Genomic DNA, 15,471 nt, shown 5'->3' on the forward strand with positions numbered 1-15,471 from the left:
CAATAATTTAGATACTTCCAATGTGTTAGGTTTTTTTTCCACTGTGTTTATTTATCACAAGGGAAGGATGTACTGGGGGCCAGGGCAAGGGGAATCATGGGAAAGTGACAGTGACAGTCAACATTTTAAAAGGGAAAAGGGAGGAAAAAAAAAATCCATGTCCAAGGCCCAGCACCATGATGTTCTGGTGAAATAGAATACAAAACTGAGAAATGGGTTTCCTTGTTTTACGTATTTTATCTATCTGGTCTAGGCATTACTGGACGAGTGGGCATCATCATGGGATGAGGAAGGGGTCTCATCATTGGAGGGCCAGGCAACATAGGCATGTGGCCTCCCATGGGCATCCTCATGCCAGGAGGCGGAGGCCCCATCATGCTAGGGTGAGGAGGTGGGATCATAGGCCCTCCTAGTGGAGGAGCTGAGAACAGGTTGGGAGGAATTCTTCCTTGCTAAAACGCAGTGGTTGTTTTATCAGGCTCTGAGCTTGCTCTTCCATCCATTTTTAATAATAGTCTCTCACATTCTCTTTGTGCTTCCTGCCACTGCAATGTGTCTTCCTCACAGATGGAGAATCATGAGTGAAGTACGTATCACAGTAATGACAGTAAAACTTGGGCATGGTGTGGTACAGTTGTGCCTTATTCTGTCCAAGGTAACTTGAGAACAGACTGGCTGGTTTCCTCACCTTCTTCACGGTATCCCTTAACAAGCTGTCCACAAATAAGGCTAACTTCAGGATGCTCTTATCTGACAGATAAAATGAGACCCAACTCTTCAGCCAGATACTCAGCAGGGATCCTAAAGGATGGACTGCACCCCAACAATAGGAAGATGAGAGCACACCACCACCGGCTGCTGACTGCTGAAAGCGCCTGGCTGACCACAGGAGGGAGGAGGAAAGGAGCAGGAAAGAAGGGGGGATGCCTTCCTTCCTTATCTCTGCCTCCTGGCTTCAAGATTAAGCTCTACTTTCCACAAGCCTTTCCCTGTTCCATCCACCTTCTCCCATCTCCACTGCTACTGGTCTTCCCTCTGAGATTATGTTATATCTTTTATTTACATATTTACAACTGGCCCTCACCATTATAATCTGAGACCTTTGAGATCAGCAACAGGACTTTTTGTTATATCTTTTAACGCTTAGCATAGGGTCTGGAACATGGCAGGTGCTTAACAAATGCTTTTTGACTGAGCTGATTCACCACTAAATCCAAAAGCGCTTCAGATGAACTACTGTAGAGTCATTCCTTCCCCATCCTGTTCTTGGAAAATAGTAACTAAACTTAAGACTATACACTTGTTCCTATTATCAAATTTATTCTCTTAGATTCAGCCCATCATGACTTAGGTACTGTTACTCAGTTTTAACTATCCTCATCTTTGTAGAACCTGAAAATCTAATAAGCATTCCTTCTAAGCCTTTGCTCAAGTCACTAAAAAAGCCATTAAAACTACAAAATACCAAAAAAAAAACCCCTACAAAATACCTTATACCATATTCCAAAATACATTCTAAATGGATAGTGACCTTAAGAGTAAAGACCTTTTCTTAGGATTTGGTATTAATAGATCTTTACATACAATATATACATCAATATTTCACCACAATCATCCATGAGTCTTCATCTCTCTTGGCTTTGACAGGATTAGATAAAAAGTTAAGAGCAACAGTTAACTCTTCATTTATTTTTGGTTTGGGTTTTGGGTTTTTTTTGCAGGGCAATGGGGGTTAAGTGATTTGCCCAGGGTCACACAGCTAGTAAGTGTCAAGTGTCTGAGGCCGGATTTGAACTCAGGTACTCCTGAATCCAAGGCTGGTGCTTTATCCACTGAGCCACCTAGCTGCCCCATCTCTTCATTTATTTTCAACAAGATTTAATGAAATTAATTTCATTAAAGGTTAAATTAATTTCATTAAACCTTACTTGTTGAAAATAAATGAAGAGTTAATGAAGAATGTTCCTACTTCCTCAGACCATCAGAGGCTCCAAGCCAATGTCTGTGTTAAAATAAGGTGGAGAGAATGTAGCTTTGCATAGGGTGGTCTTGCTGGTGAGAAAACGATAAGAAGCCAGTTACTTTAAAGCGCCCAAGAAACAGAGCTATTTCCTTGAGATGACCTCTAAGTTTTGGTCTCACTGGGTCTAAGCACCGCCTTCCCAATTCTATCAGGTACAGAAAACACCAACCTGCAATCTTAAGATTTTTTTTTTCCTTAAGTTTATTATAAACCAAGTTCAAAGGCAGTAAAACAACTATTTACAACTTTCCAGGTGGCAAACATGGAAAGAACATCTGATCAAGGCCTACAGGATCTTAAGGTCTTGGTGGGCGCATCCCTGGAGGTGGAGGACCTGTGAAGAAAAGAAAGGATGAAAAGAATATCTAACAGGCTAGTGTGTACAAGACACTGTATTCTGACCTAGGGCTGAGAGGGCATGATCACCTTCCCATAGCTAAGAGGCAGCATAATTTAGTAAGATCATTAGACTCAAGGGACCTCAAGTTTCCTGGTTGTGCTGCCACTATCACATTGTATGATCTTGGGCACGTCAGTCCAACCCCTCTTACCCCCACCACTGACAGTCTCCCCTTAGTTACTCAATTCATATAATGAAGGTGTTGCACTAGTTGACCTCCAAGTTTTATGCTGCAATAGAGCATAAATGTGTTAGCAGAGAGTAAAGATTGCATTAAGTCCTATGCCCACATTTCACAGGGAAAGAAATTAAAGTTAGCTCTAATATTCTGATTACATGATCAGGAGATGGGTCTTTGTGAGACCCTGAGTCTAGTTCATAGCCAGATGAAAATGTAACTGAGAAACCAGTTTACAAAATAAATAAAAATACAATAAAACATAATGTTAATTTGTGGTTTTCTAAGTTAATATAAGGCCAGCAGGGATCCATTTATATTATTTATGTTTGACACCACTCATCTAGACAATATATGAAATTGCTTTTGTATGAGAAATTAAAATTTCCATCTGCTAAGCACAGAAAACAAGGGTCTGGACATTTTGAATACCATACTAGGCTAGAAAAAGCAGTGACAATACAATCTACACAGACTACACAGGTCACATTTAACAAAAGAAGGATCAGAATTTACTACATCAAAGGACCACCACACTTTGCTAATTGATAGTTATTCATAAGGGAAAAAATAGATAGGATGAAAATTTTTATTTCAAATTAAAATTACAATATTTTTATGTCAACTGACACGTATGGTCCTGCTGGTGTTAAGCAACATAGAATCAATCATCACACTCTCTCAACAGCAGGAAGGGATTCAAAAGCCATCTAGTCCAACCTATACCTGAATAAGAGTACCTCCTGCAGTATCCCTGGCCCTTCTAGTAACTGTGACCTCCTTGGGCAAATCATTTCTCCCCTGTGAGCCCTATTCTGTAAGATGGGAACACTACTACTAAAAGACCTTACAGGGTTATTCTAAGGATCATAAGAGGTCACAGATACAGGAACAAAAAGAATCTTAAGGGCCATCTATACAACACCTTCATTTTACAGACAAGAAAACAGAGCACAAGCCAAGGTTAAACTTGTTCAAGGTTAAGAGGCACTAAATTGAAGATCTGGCATTCAAACCCAGGCCTTTTACTCTAAATCCTCTGAAACGACTACAGCACAACTTGGCATTTAGAAAAAAGTGCTTTGAAAGATAAAAGGTTCAGTGCAAATTTAAAGGTCGGAATTCCAGAACTGAAAATGGCCTTAGATGAATGTTAGAATTAGAAGGGAACTTAGAAATTGTCTATAGCCCAACCTCACCCTAAAGACATCCAGACTTGAATATCCTCAGTATCACTATTCCAGAGCACTCACCTCTCATTCCTGGAGGAGGGGGTCTCATTCCAGGAGGGGGCATGCCCATTGGTGCTCCTCTACCAGGGGGCATACCCATTGGAGGGCCCATGGGAGGTCTCATTCCAGGTGGGGGGGCCATCATGCCTGCAAAAGAGAAGTCCCAGCTGTGCATACCCTTTGACCCAGTAGAGCCACTGCTGGGTCTGTATCCCAGGGAGATCATAGAAAAGGGAAAAGGATCCACATGTATAGCAGTTCTCTTTGTAGTGCCAAAGAATTGGAAATCGAGGGAATGCCCATCAGTTGGGGAATGGCTAAACAAGTTGTGGTATATGAATATAATGGAATACTACTGTGCTCTAAGAAATGATGAGCAGGCAGATTTCAGAAAAACTTGGAAAGACTTAAGTGGACTGATGCTGAGTAAAGTGAGCAGAACCAGAACCTTGTACACAGTAACAGCAACACTGTGTGATGATCACCTGTGATAGATTTAGCTCTTCAAGGCAGGGTAATGATCCAAGACAATTCCAAAGAATTCATGATGGGAAATGTTCTCCACATCCAGATAAAAGAACTGTGGATTCTGAATGCAGATTGAACTATACTGTTTCTACTTTGGGATTTTTTTTTGAGGTTTTCCCCCTGTGTTCCCTTCTTTCACAACATGACTAATGCAGAAATATGTTTAATGTGATTATACATATATAATCTATAGCAGATTGCTTGGTGTCCTGGGGAGGGGGGAGGGAAGGAGAAAAATTTGTAACTGAAAATCTTATGAAAACAAATGTTGAAAACTATCTTTACATGTAACTGGAAAATAATAAAATACTTCTATGATTTAAAAAGAAAGAGAGAAAGAGAGAGAGAGAGAAGTCCCAGAAGACTAGCTGAGTATATAACTTGGGGAAAAAACACAAAGAGCTCAAAGGTCCACCACCACTCTCTCCCCCAACCCAGCCATCCCCATATCCCTGGGATATAAACTCAGGAACCATGGCTCCTTATTAAGTCCATCCCCTGCCCTGAAGTTTCATCTCATGGTATAAGCCTTGATTAAAACACACAGCTGGACCTCAGAGTAATCCTGCTGACGGATCCTAGCTCCTCATCAAGTTCAGACAAGGTCATGCTTCATCACTAATCCAGCTGAGGGCCTCTCCCTTCAAGCTGAATTGGTCCCAGAGGCCCTTTACCTGGAGGAGGTGCTCCTCGGCCCATCGGTGGGGGAGGTCCCCCTCGGCCAGGAGGATATTGTGTTGGAGCCCCTGCAATGCTGGCTGTGGCAGCAGCAGCTGCAGCAGCAACAGTTCCTCTTCCCTGTGGAGTCATCACCTGGAAGGACATAGCAGGAATGTCAGAGAGGATGTCAATATAAAATTATGGAATCCTAAAGCTACAAAAGACTTAGGAGACCAATCCCCAACAAACCCCCACCCACAAATAGATACCTCCAATAACAAGAAGATCAATATCACATTGAGAGAGCCCATTCTATTTTGGATTGTGGTAGTTTTATTTTTCGCACAAAGTCAAAGTTTGCCTCCCTCAGCTTTCTACCCTGAGGCCAATAGTCAAATCCTTCTTTCATGTGACAACTCTCAAATATCTGAACACAGTAATCAAGACCCCAATCTTATTACTATCCTATGGACAATGTGTCAATGTCCCTTCCAAATGCAAATACATTTTCAAATTCTAAAGTCAAATATATCCATTTTGTTGCAGATTTAAGTTAGGGATTCAGCTACTGCTACCATAGCTTAGAAATTAGTTTATTCCTAGGGAATTCAGACAAAGACACTGGAATACTGAGCAAAGCAGACATTTTATTAAACCTGCATCCTACTCAACAGTGGCAATCTGACTTCTCCACAAAGTAGGTGCTGCTATCCTAAGTGCATGGCTCTCAGCAATGCAAGGTCTATGGCTCACAGTCTACATTAAAAGCACTGAGTTGTAGCAGAAGGTTTAACAGAATGGAAAGCATGGGGCAGTGAAAGAAAGGACAAACATCAGTTACAGGACCTGGAGTTCATAGTAGAGCTTGGCTCTACTACCTACTACTTCAGATGCTTATGTCAGCGTGGTCTTGGGTATATCACATAACCTCTTTAGGCCTCAAATGTCCTCATTTGTAAAATTAAGAGTTGGACCAAATCTTTAAGGTCCTTTCCAGCTCGAGATCTTTTGATTGTCAAGAGCCTTGTAATCTGTTTATATGAATTCATATCCTAGAGCTAACACTCTAGCTTTATAACCCTGGGTAAATCTCCAGCTCTCAGTTTGTTTCCTCACTTGTAGATAAGACCTGCACTGCCTACCACACAGGGTAAGTTTGAGAAAATAATTGTTTTTATATTTTGAAGTGCTAAAGAAAATAAGCTATTATTTTTACTTAAAATGACAGAATTGGCCCAGGGTAGGAACCAAAATTCACAGCTCCACTGACAGACACAATATCCCACCCCCAAACCTCTATGTTATTAAATATATTCTCTATTTCTAGCTGCTTATAGATGCTGTGGGGTGAATCAAGAAGAACACTGGCCCTTTGGAGCACTGGTCTGAAGCACAGCTCAGATATGTACTAGCTATCACTCCACCTCCACTTCATCCCCTAATCAAATGGATAATAACTCACAAAGTAGTTCTGAAGAAAGTAGTTAGTGAATGTTATTATCTATATTAGAGATTTGTTTTTAGGAAAGTGGCAAACTTCTAAAAACTATTGCAGTCATGTTCATTTAGAACTTTCAAAAACATAATTATTAAATCACAAATGATTAAAAGGTTGAAAAATACAAATTGGTACAGCTCAGCAATTTGTTTCTTCCTAGGTAAAGTTTACAGCAAATGAGGAAAACATACATTTTATCCATCTCAAATTTATACTACCAAGATTTATATTTCTTAATAGATTCTCATCAAGTTCTCAGAGGCTCAGGATGAACTCTTTAATTACAATTACAATTCACAATATTTTTTTCCCTTCTCAATTTTTTTTAAGCACCCCCACAGGAAACTTAGAAGACACATGTAGCTTCACGGTTGGTACAGACTGATTAACTGAGCTCTTAAACCTCTCCCAACAAATAATGCTCAGAGGCCTGTATATCCCCAGGGCTCTATCATAACTCCTCTTCTCTCTCACATTACACTCACACTGACCTTATCAGCAACCATGATCTATAAGCAGATGATTCAAAAATTTATACCTTCAGCCCTCATTTCTCACCTGAACTGCAATCCCCTATCACCAGCTTGCTGAATATCTCCACCTAAATCTCTCAAAGGCATCTAAAATGCAATATAACCAAAAAAGCAGTCATCTCCCCCACCCCTAAAAAACTCCTTTAACTTCCATATTTATTAAAGATACCACCAACCTTAAAGTCATTCAACTATGTAACTGCAGTCATTCTTTTTTTTTTTTTAAGGCAATGGGGGTTAAGTGACTTGCCCACGGTCACACAGCTAGTGTCAAGTGTCTGAGGCCAAATTTAAACTCAGGTACTCCTGAATCCAGGGCCGGTGCTTTAACCACTGCACCATCTAGCTGCCCCCAACTGCAGTCATTCTTATGACTTTCCATGTCCCACATCCAAATCAACTGCCAAGTCTTGTGGATTCTACCTCCAAATCCCTCACAATCACCCTCTTCTCTCCACACAAACAGTGCCCTATCCTAGTTCAAACCTTCCACTGCCTTTCACCTGGACTACTCAAATAACCTCTAGCCTCTCCATTCTCCAACCCATCCTCCCACAGAGCTACCAGTTGACACTGACACTGTCTTTCTAAAGAACATCTAGTGACACATTCTCCTCTTGACTCTAGGATAGAAGTCCTTCATGTTCTGGCTTCAGCCTACCTTTTCACAATGTTACTGCCCATCATAAACTCCACAACCCAGTTAATGATGTACTTGCTGTTCCCCCTCCACACTATCTCCTACTTTTGTCTTTACAGAGGCTGCCCTCTCCATCCTTACTTCTACATTGTAGTTGTTAGTGCTGCCTACCCCAAGATTACTTTGGACTTTATGTATCTGGTATAGTCTTAACTGTGCAAATGTTGTTTCCTCCCAATAGAGTAAGCTCCTTGAAAGCAGAGAGAGTCTTATTTTTGTCTTTGTATCTCAATGAATAAAGTGAATTACTTTTAGCACCACTCCCATACCTACCCCCTCCTTCCATATAGAATTCTATGTTATTGTAGCTCCTCACCTGTTGGGATGGCCCTCCTACTCCTCGAACAGGCCCTGCTAGCCCTGCAGGAGCCTGGGGCATTGGAACACCAGCAGGTACACCTCTCCCAGCTGCCCTGCCAATCCCAGGACCTCCTGCAGCTCCGGCAAGTGGCACTCGGGCAATACCAGTCTGAAAGGGGGGAGGGGGGAAGGGAGAAGAAAGTAAATTCCATAATACAGGGACACGAGACATACCTTTATGGGGCTAACTGGCTGACACCCAAATCTACTGGATACCCAAATATACAGACCAAGGTCCATATGCAACTATCACTTGACCCCTCTTAACTACCATGTCTGATCCTATGTTGCCAGCCTAAGAGGATATTTATTTGGTCACTTAACCAATTAAAGTCTCAGTTCCCTCACCTGGAAAGTATACCACCTAAGTCACTGGGTTAAAGAAAACTTTTTGTTAACTCTTAAGTGTTATAATTATTTGAACTGCTACTTACATATAACACAAATTACACACACAAATTTCCACAAAGATGAAAGAAAAAATACTGGATCTAGAACCTAGTTATGGCTCTGTCACTAATTTGGTACATAAACTTAAAAATAAGCAACTTCTCCTCTCTATGCCATTTCCTCCTTAAAAAATGAGACTTTCGGGGCAGCTAGGTGGTGCAGTGGATAAAGCACCGGCTCTGGATTCAAGAGGACCTGAGTTCAAATCCTGCCTCAGACACTCGACACTAGCTGTGTGACCCTGGGCACATCACTTAACCCTCATTGCCCCGCCAAAAAAAAAAAAAAAAAAGAGAGAGAGACTTTCACAAATTGGGGGGGAAAAAAAAACACCTCAGAGGCCATCCAGTCTAACATATACAAAGATTTTTGTACTAGATCACTCTCTAAGGTCCCTTCTATCTTCATGATTCTGAGACTAAAAACTTAATGTATATTATATTTTAGGTCCAGCCTATTAGCTGTCCTTGGGGTTCTGTGGCAAGGAATCCCATTCTACAAAATGGTCTGATCTAACAAGGTATGGTATAGCGAAAAGAACTATGAACTTGGTGCCAAAAGGCCTGAGTTTAAATCCTGGCTCTTCCACTTCACCAGCTATGAAGCATGTGACCTTAGATAATCACATCTGAGTTTCAGATGTATATAAATGTATAGAGATCATAATGTTTTTACTACCTACCTTATTGAGCTGCTGTGACAAAAGAACTTTTTTACCTTTGTGATATGATACAGAAATAAGGCAGTCTTATTATCCCAGGAAGAGCACTTGACCCTCAGTACTCACACCAAGATGGGGGTTTTCCTATCACCTCAAGACCACACTGATTCCTGCCTTACATCTTTGGGAGGTGGCCCCTCCACGGTCATTGAGACTAGGTTCTCCCCACGTAGCAGCACAAGGCCCAGAACTCGCTTCTCTTCCCTTTCTGCTTGTTTCGAGTTCTTCGGCCTGAAGATGGGGAGAAGAAAAAAACTTACTTTAATGGGCAGGATCTTATCAAGGCACTGCCCACATTATACTTTCTTGCGACATACTCCCAGAATCCTCCCCGGCTTCCCATCCCCCCAAGTTGGGATCTGTTATAAATAGCCATTTGCAGGAATTAAAACAAGACCAGTCCATTTCCAGACATTTAACTGTTATAAGTGGAAAGAGGCAGAACAACAGACTTGGCGACAAGACCTAGATTCAAATCCCAGCCCGGCCACTGACTAGCTATAAAACTTTGGGCAAGTCACTCCCCTTCTCTGGATCTTTCTTTAATCTAAAAATAAGAGGGTTGGACTAGATAATTTCTAATGTTTCTTCCATCTCTAAATCCTATGAAAATTAGCTCCTGTTAGAAATCTTCCTGAGATGAACCAGGATAATCCTCAGGTCCCAAGAGTAGCTGTCTCTCAGAATACCAAAGGTAAAAAAAGGACCTCACGGGTCATCCAATTTCTACTTAAAGATCTCCACTGACACAGTGTTCACTACTTATACAAGAAGGTAAATCACCCTTTCAGAGACCTCTAATTGTTAGGAAATTTGTCTTCAGACGGCCAAAATATTGCAAATCTTCCTCTCTCTACTTTGTTTCTAGACCTGTGCTCTGGGAATAAATGAAGTGAGAATAATCCTAATTTCTCTTTCACATGAATTTTAATTTTTTATTAGCTCTCAGTACAACCTCAGAAATGTGATATACAGAAATACCCCCAAGACAAAGCGGAAAATGTTTAGTAATAAAAGGGTTCAAGATGGTGTTTACATTTATAGCAGGTTGGATGTTGTAGTATGACAGTAGTTCAAAGCTTGTGGGAGTTGAAGTCCTACTTAGTAATTCTTTTTGTTTTTTAAGCTCTAGACTCTTACCTCTGCTCCTGGGAAAACACAGAAATCTGACCTGTGATTCTGGATCACAATTCAATAAATATATTCTGAGCATCTGTTATATACAACAGTGCTCTAGGATGACACCAGGACAGTAATAAGTAGACAGGGCAGACAGCAACCCTGGCCCAGCACAATGTGTACCCAAGCCATAGCTGTTTCTATATCCCATATTTCATATGTAGAAAGGGGAAAAAGGGAACAAGACAATCCCATACTACTCCCAGGGCCCATAAGAGCAAACTGCACATTGTAGATATTCAAAAACAATCTATGTTGAATGAATAACTATAGTGGTTGAAATATAAACAGCACCTTTCCTCCACACTTGGCTTGTTTAAAAAAAAAAAGACATGTAGTTTATAATTGTTAGGCTTCTTTCAGTATAAACTTTTTCACCCCCCATTCAGAGATCTTTTTTTTAGGAGGGTATTCTATATGGAGATCAATTCAGTACCTATAAAGGCCATTTCCTATTTTTACCTGTATCTTCACCTAATGTCCTCCTTGAGACCAATCCTTCCAATAAACTCCAAGACACTGACAGTAACTCCCTTGGCTAATGTGAATGGCTCTGCAGCTGACCCTGTGCTAACATGCTCAGTCCTACCCTCTTAATATAAGTGATAATATCACAATAACATTCCTATCTATCTGCACAATTTGCCTTAACCTCCTGTACTAGATGTCTCTAACAGGGAAAAAGGACAACTGTGGTCTACTGCTATTAAACTCCCTAAAGCTTCTGCTAGCATTTAATATCCCACTCACACTCTGGACCTAAGTCATCATCCCAGATTCCCTCCACTCAAGCCAGACACAAAAAAACACAGACCTAAAAGAAACAAAAGGTCATTAATAGGCTGATGGAAGAAAGGAAAATTGGAGCTCTACTCTTGGAAACAAGAGACCTGGGTTCTAGTCATTCCCACCCCAACCACTACCATTTAACAAACTAGTGGCTATAGGTAAGACATTTATCTTCTCTGGGCTGCCTGTCCTGCAAAATGGAAATAACTTAAGATGTCTTAGGGTAGGGGGTACTACCTAAGCCAGATCATTGTGAGGTTCTTCTAGCTTTAAGATACAAGGTGCTTACTAGAATAATGACATAGCCAATAACTTGAAAACACAAGGGGTAGCATTTAGCTATCATCTCTTACCACTTCTTTTTTTTTTGCAGATGGCAAATCAAAGAAGGGAGCCTAGTATCATAGGAAACACACTGACTGTGGGGGTCATATAACTGAGGTTTGAATATCTGCTCTGCTAATCTATGACTTTGGGCAAGTCACTTAGCACCTTCGGATTGCAGTTGCCTCTTCTATAAAATAAGGGGTGACACTAAATGATCCTGAAGGTCTCTTCCAACTCTGATTCTAAATCACTAGCCCCAAACACCAACCCAAGTGGTGAAGCCAGGCACTTACCCTGAAGAGGGTCAGGGGCTCCTGAAAGCTGCTTCAGAGCAGGCTGTATTGGGTGGGGGTGCCATTTATACTGCAGCCTTACAGAGAGGCAATGAGGACAGAAAAGCAAGTTCTCCCCCTTAAAAACCTGTGGGGAGAACACGAGAGCCCTTTACCCCAGTGGGGCAAACAAGGAAAAGCAGAAACACAGCTCTCAGGCCAAGGGGTTCCAAGCACAGCTGAACTCCTGGGGAAGGAAGCATTCAGAGGACACTAAGGAATCTCAGCCGGCTTTTCTTCAAAAAAGGACACAACCACACAGACGCAAGGAAGCACAGGCAGGTCACAGCCAGACAGGGGATGGCTAAACCACATCACCTGCCACTTGGGTCCCTCCCCCCAATGTTATGCTGGGTGAACTGGGTTGTTCTCCTCCCACCAGGGCCCCTCCTCACTTGATCTTCCTGAACTCATCACAGTCACACAGGATCAGGTTCATGTGCTTGTCAAAGGCCTTGAAGGTGCCAATGAAGATGCGACCATCCTGCAGGATGCACCTCATCCTGTAGTCGATGTGCTGCAACATCTTGCTGCTCTTGCCCACCGTCTGTGAAGAGCAAGAAGGGGCTGAGACACTAGAATCTGAATCCCTCAACTCTACTTCTCTCTCAGTTCCCTTCCTGGGGAAACCTAGTATAAAGGAAAGTAAGCAGGGCTTGGAGTGAGGAAACCTAGGTTCTAGTACTGACCTTGGATATATTACTTCCTCACTCACTCTGAACCTTAGCTTCCTCCTCAGTAAAATGGTGTATATGAAATTAGCTTTAATATTCTTTCTAGTTCTTACACTCTTTGTTCTAAGATCCCCAAGACAACATCCTGACTTTTTTTTTTTTGCGGGGCAATGAGGGTTAAGTGACTTGCCCAGGGTCACACAGCTAGTAAGTGTCAAGTGTCTGAGGCCAGATTTGAACTCAGGTCCTCCCAAATCCAGGGCCAGTGCTCTATCCACTTCGCCACCTAGCTGCCCCAACACTGACTCTTGGAACAGCCTTCTTTCACCTCTGATTTTTAACACTGTCTTTCTTCACTCTCCTCCCCTCTATATTACAAATACTAAACTCAATGCATTAGTAGTTTTCATATACAATCCAATTATCTCATTTGCCCCTTCCAAGAGCATGATGAGATTAACAGTACAGAGATATTTACCTCCATTTTACAGAAAAGGAGACTGAGACTCAGCTGAAGAGGTTAAGAGATTCGTCCAAGGTAGCTCGGTAAGTTGGTGATGAAGCTAGGACTTAAACCCAAATCATCTGACTTAAAATCCTAGCCTCTCTGCTATCTGAGGGATGTGTTAGTGATAGTGTTCATCATACTAACTAGGAGATAGTACCCACTCAGAAAAATTATTATTATTATTTTTTTTTTTTTAGTGAGGCAATTGGGGTTAAGTGACTTGCCCAGGGTCACACAGCTAGCAAGTGTTAAGTGTCTGAGGCCGGATTTGAACTCAGGTACTCCTGACTCCAGGGCCGGTGCTCCATCCACTGCGCCACCCAGCTGCCCCTAGAAAAATTATTTTTGAATGAATGAAAGCTGCTTAACAAGGTGAGAGAGGATAGGGTAGTTATAACAAAATGTATGTCAGACAGGGAAACCTGGTCTCAAATAGTGTTGTGGAAAGAGTACTGATTTAGAACCAGAAAATCTGGGTTCAAGTTCTGAATCCCGAATCACTGGCTACCTATAAGACCTTGGGGCTGAGTTGGGAAGGCCTAGAAGCTAAGGGACAGTAGGTCCAAAATTATGCAAAACGCTGGAGTAGATGGTAAAAAGGTTTAACTTTTACAAAGCCCATTCCTCACATTCTCCGGGACGCCCTTGGCTTTAATTCCTTTTACTCATTGCCTTCCAATTGTACTCATTGCCTCCTCAATCCAACTCTGACCTATCATCTCCTCTCTGCCAACATTCCCACCCCACCTCAAAACTCACCCCTCCACACCTTTACCTTTACCTTTACCCCAGGTTACTGGGCTTCCCACCTCAATCACTTCGTCTCCCAAGACTTCCAACCCCGCCCCAGCCTCCGCCATCACTTCGCCAAGGTCCCAATCCTCACCCTATCCTCACACCATTCTCTGACAACCCTCCACTCCCTTCACAGAAGATACACAAATAGCCCTCAGAAACTTGACCCTCACTCACCTCCTCCCCCCTCAGACCCCTGGCCTTACTCTCCTTCCTCCTGAACCCAGACACCCCCCTCAGAATGTCTCGCCCCAACCCTCCTCGGGTAGCTCCCTTCCCCCATTCCCCCCCTCCCCCAACTCCTCAGAATCCCGCCCCGCCCCCCCGCCCCAGTTCCCCTTCCCCTCCTCAAAAGCCCAGCCCCCACGCCCTCCCCTTCCCCTCCCTCCTCCGAACCCGGGCCTCAAGAGTCGTCTCAGAATCTCGAACCTGCACGCCTCCCCTCCCCCATCAGAACCCCAGCCCTACGCTGGCTCCCCTCCTCAGAACCAGGGCCGGGCGCTCCCTGACGTCCCTCCTCAGAATTCCATCCTCGCGCCCCTTCCTCAGGATCCCGACCCCGGGTCCCGTCCCCTTCCCTCCCCCTCTTCAGAATCCCCGCCTCGCGCGCCCTCCTCCCCAAACTTGGGTCCCAGTCCCCCCCTCCCCCGCCCCGACTCGGAGACCGGTCCCGATTCGCCCTCCACGCAGGGCCAGCCCCGGGACCGCCTCAGATCGCTGCCCCAGCGCTCCCTCACCATGGTGGCGGCTGGGATGGCACTGATTCGCGTCGGATTCGCCACAGACGGGGCCTACAAACCGATGAGAACTCCGGTTCCCGCGCCCACGGGCGGAAGCGTGCCGCGACAAAACGGTCCGGCTAGGGGAACTTCCGGCTCTGCTTCCCGGCTTATGGGGCCCTTGTTCTTCACGTTCCATCCCTGTACTTTTCCCAGGCAGAATTTACATCAATAAGGCACTCTTCTATTTATAAAGCGTGTGATGTATTCCCACTTTATAGAATTAGAAACTAAGGCTTCGGTGAAGATTTGCCTGCCCAGAATCATATAACTAGTAACTGATGCTTACATAGTGCTTTAAAATTTGCAACATGCCTTACAAATATTTCATTTTATCCTCACAACTCTGGGAGGTAGTGCTTTATTAACCTATTTTACAATTGAAAAAACTAAGTCATAAAAAAGTTGAGTGACTTGCCCAGGGTTACACAGCTAGAAAGCTAATAAAGAGTGTCAGAAATGGAACTGGGATCATTCTGGCTCTAGATTCAGCACGGTACCACCGAGCTGCCTAGGCTGGTCTTCCATACACATATGCAGACCAAACAACACTTGACCACCTCACCTTCCCTCGGACTGAATGGGGACAAAGTCCAAAGCCCTCAACCCAAGAGCCCTGGGAGAAGAGCTCCCTAGACCATCATTCTTGCTTTCAGTCCCCACAACTATCAACCAAGGAAGCAACCCCTCTGTGGGAAAGGGGCCAGACATGCCCACCAACAGCCCTCTATAGAGGAGAAAATCAACCCAGCTGAACTACAGAGGGACTAGGAGGCAGCATGTCAAAACACCCTCACCATCTCCA

The 15,471-nt window shown here is 43.2% G+C and overlaps 1 protein-coding gene and 1 pseudogene across 2 annotated transcripts; both read right to left on the reverse strand.

Moving 5' to 3' along the window:
• Positions 1–236: 236 nt before the first annotated feature.
• On the reverse strand, positions 237–622 carry LOC122744473 (annotated as a pseudogene).
• A 1,611-nt stretch (positions 623–2,233) lies between these two features.
• SNRPB (small nuclear ribonucleoprotein polypeptides B and B1) lies at positions 2,234–14,740 on the reverse strand. Of its 2 annotated transcripts, none has more exons than XM_043989315.1 (7): positions 14,625–14,740; positions 12,306–12,457; positions 9,403–9,514; positions 8,069–8,221; positions 5,036–5,174; positions 3,855–3,980; positions 2,234–2,357 (listed from the first exon to the last, which is right to left on the reverse strand). In XM_043989315.1, exons 1-7 carry the CDS (start codon positions 14,625–14,627, stop codon positions 2,320–2,322), a joined length of 723 nt encoding a protein of 240 aa, XP_043845250.1. In that variant the 5' UTR covers positions 14,628–14,740; the 3' UTR covers positions 2,234–2,319. The 2 variants fall into 2 exon arrangements, with proteins under 2 accessions (XP_043845250.1, XP_043845249.1); XM_043989314.1 differs by lacking the exon at positions 14,625–14,740 and adding an exon at positions 13,063–13,249.
• Positions 14,741–15,471: the final 731 nt, after the last annotated feature.

Source organism: Dromiciops gliroides, chromosome 2, assembly GCF_019393635.1.
Source record: "Dromiciops gliroides isolate mDroGli1 chromosome 2, mDroGli1.pri, whole genome shotgun sequence".
NCBI classification, from domain to species: domain Eukaryota; kingdom Metazoa; phylum Chordata; class Mammalia; order Microbiotheria; family Microbiotheriidae; genus Dromiciops; species Dromiciops gliroides.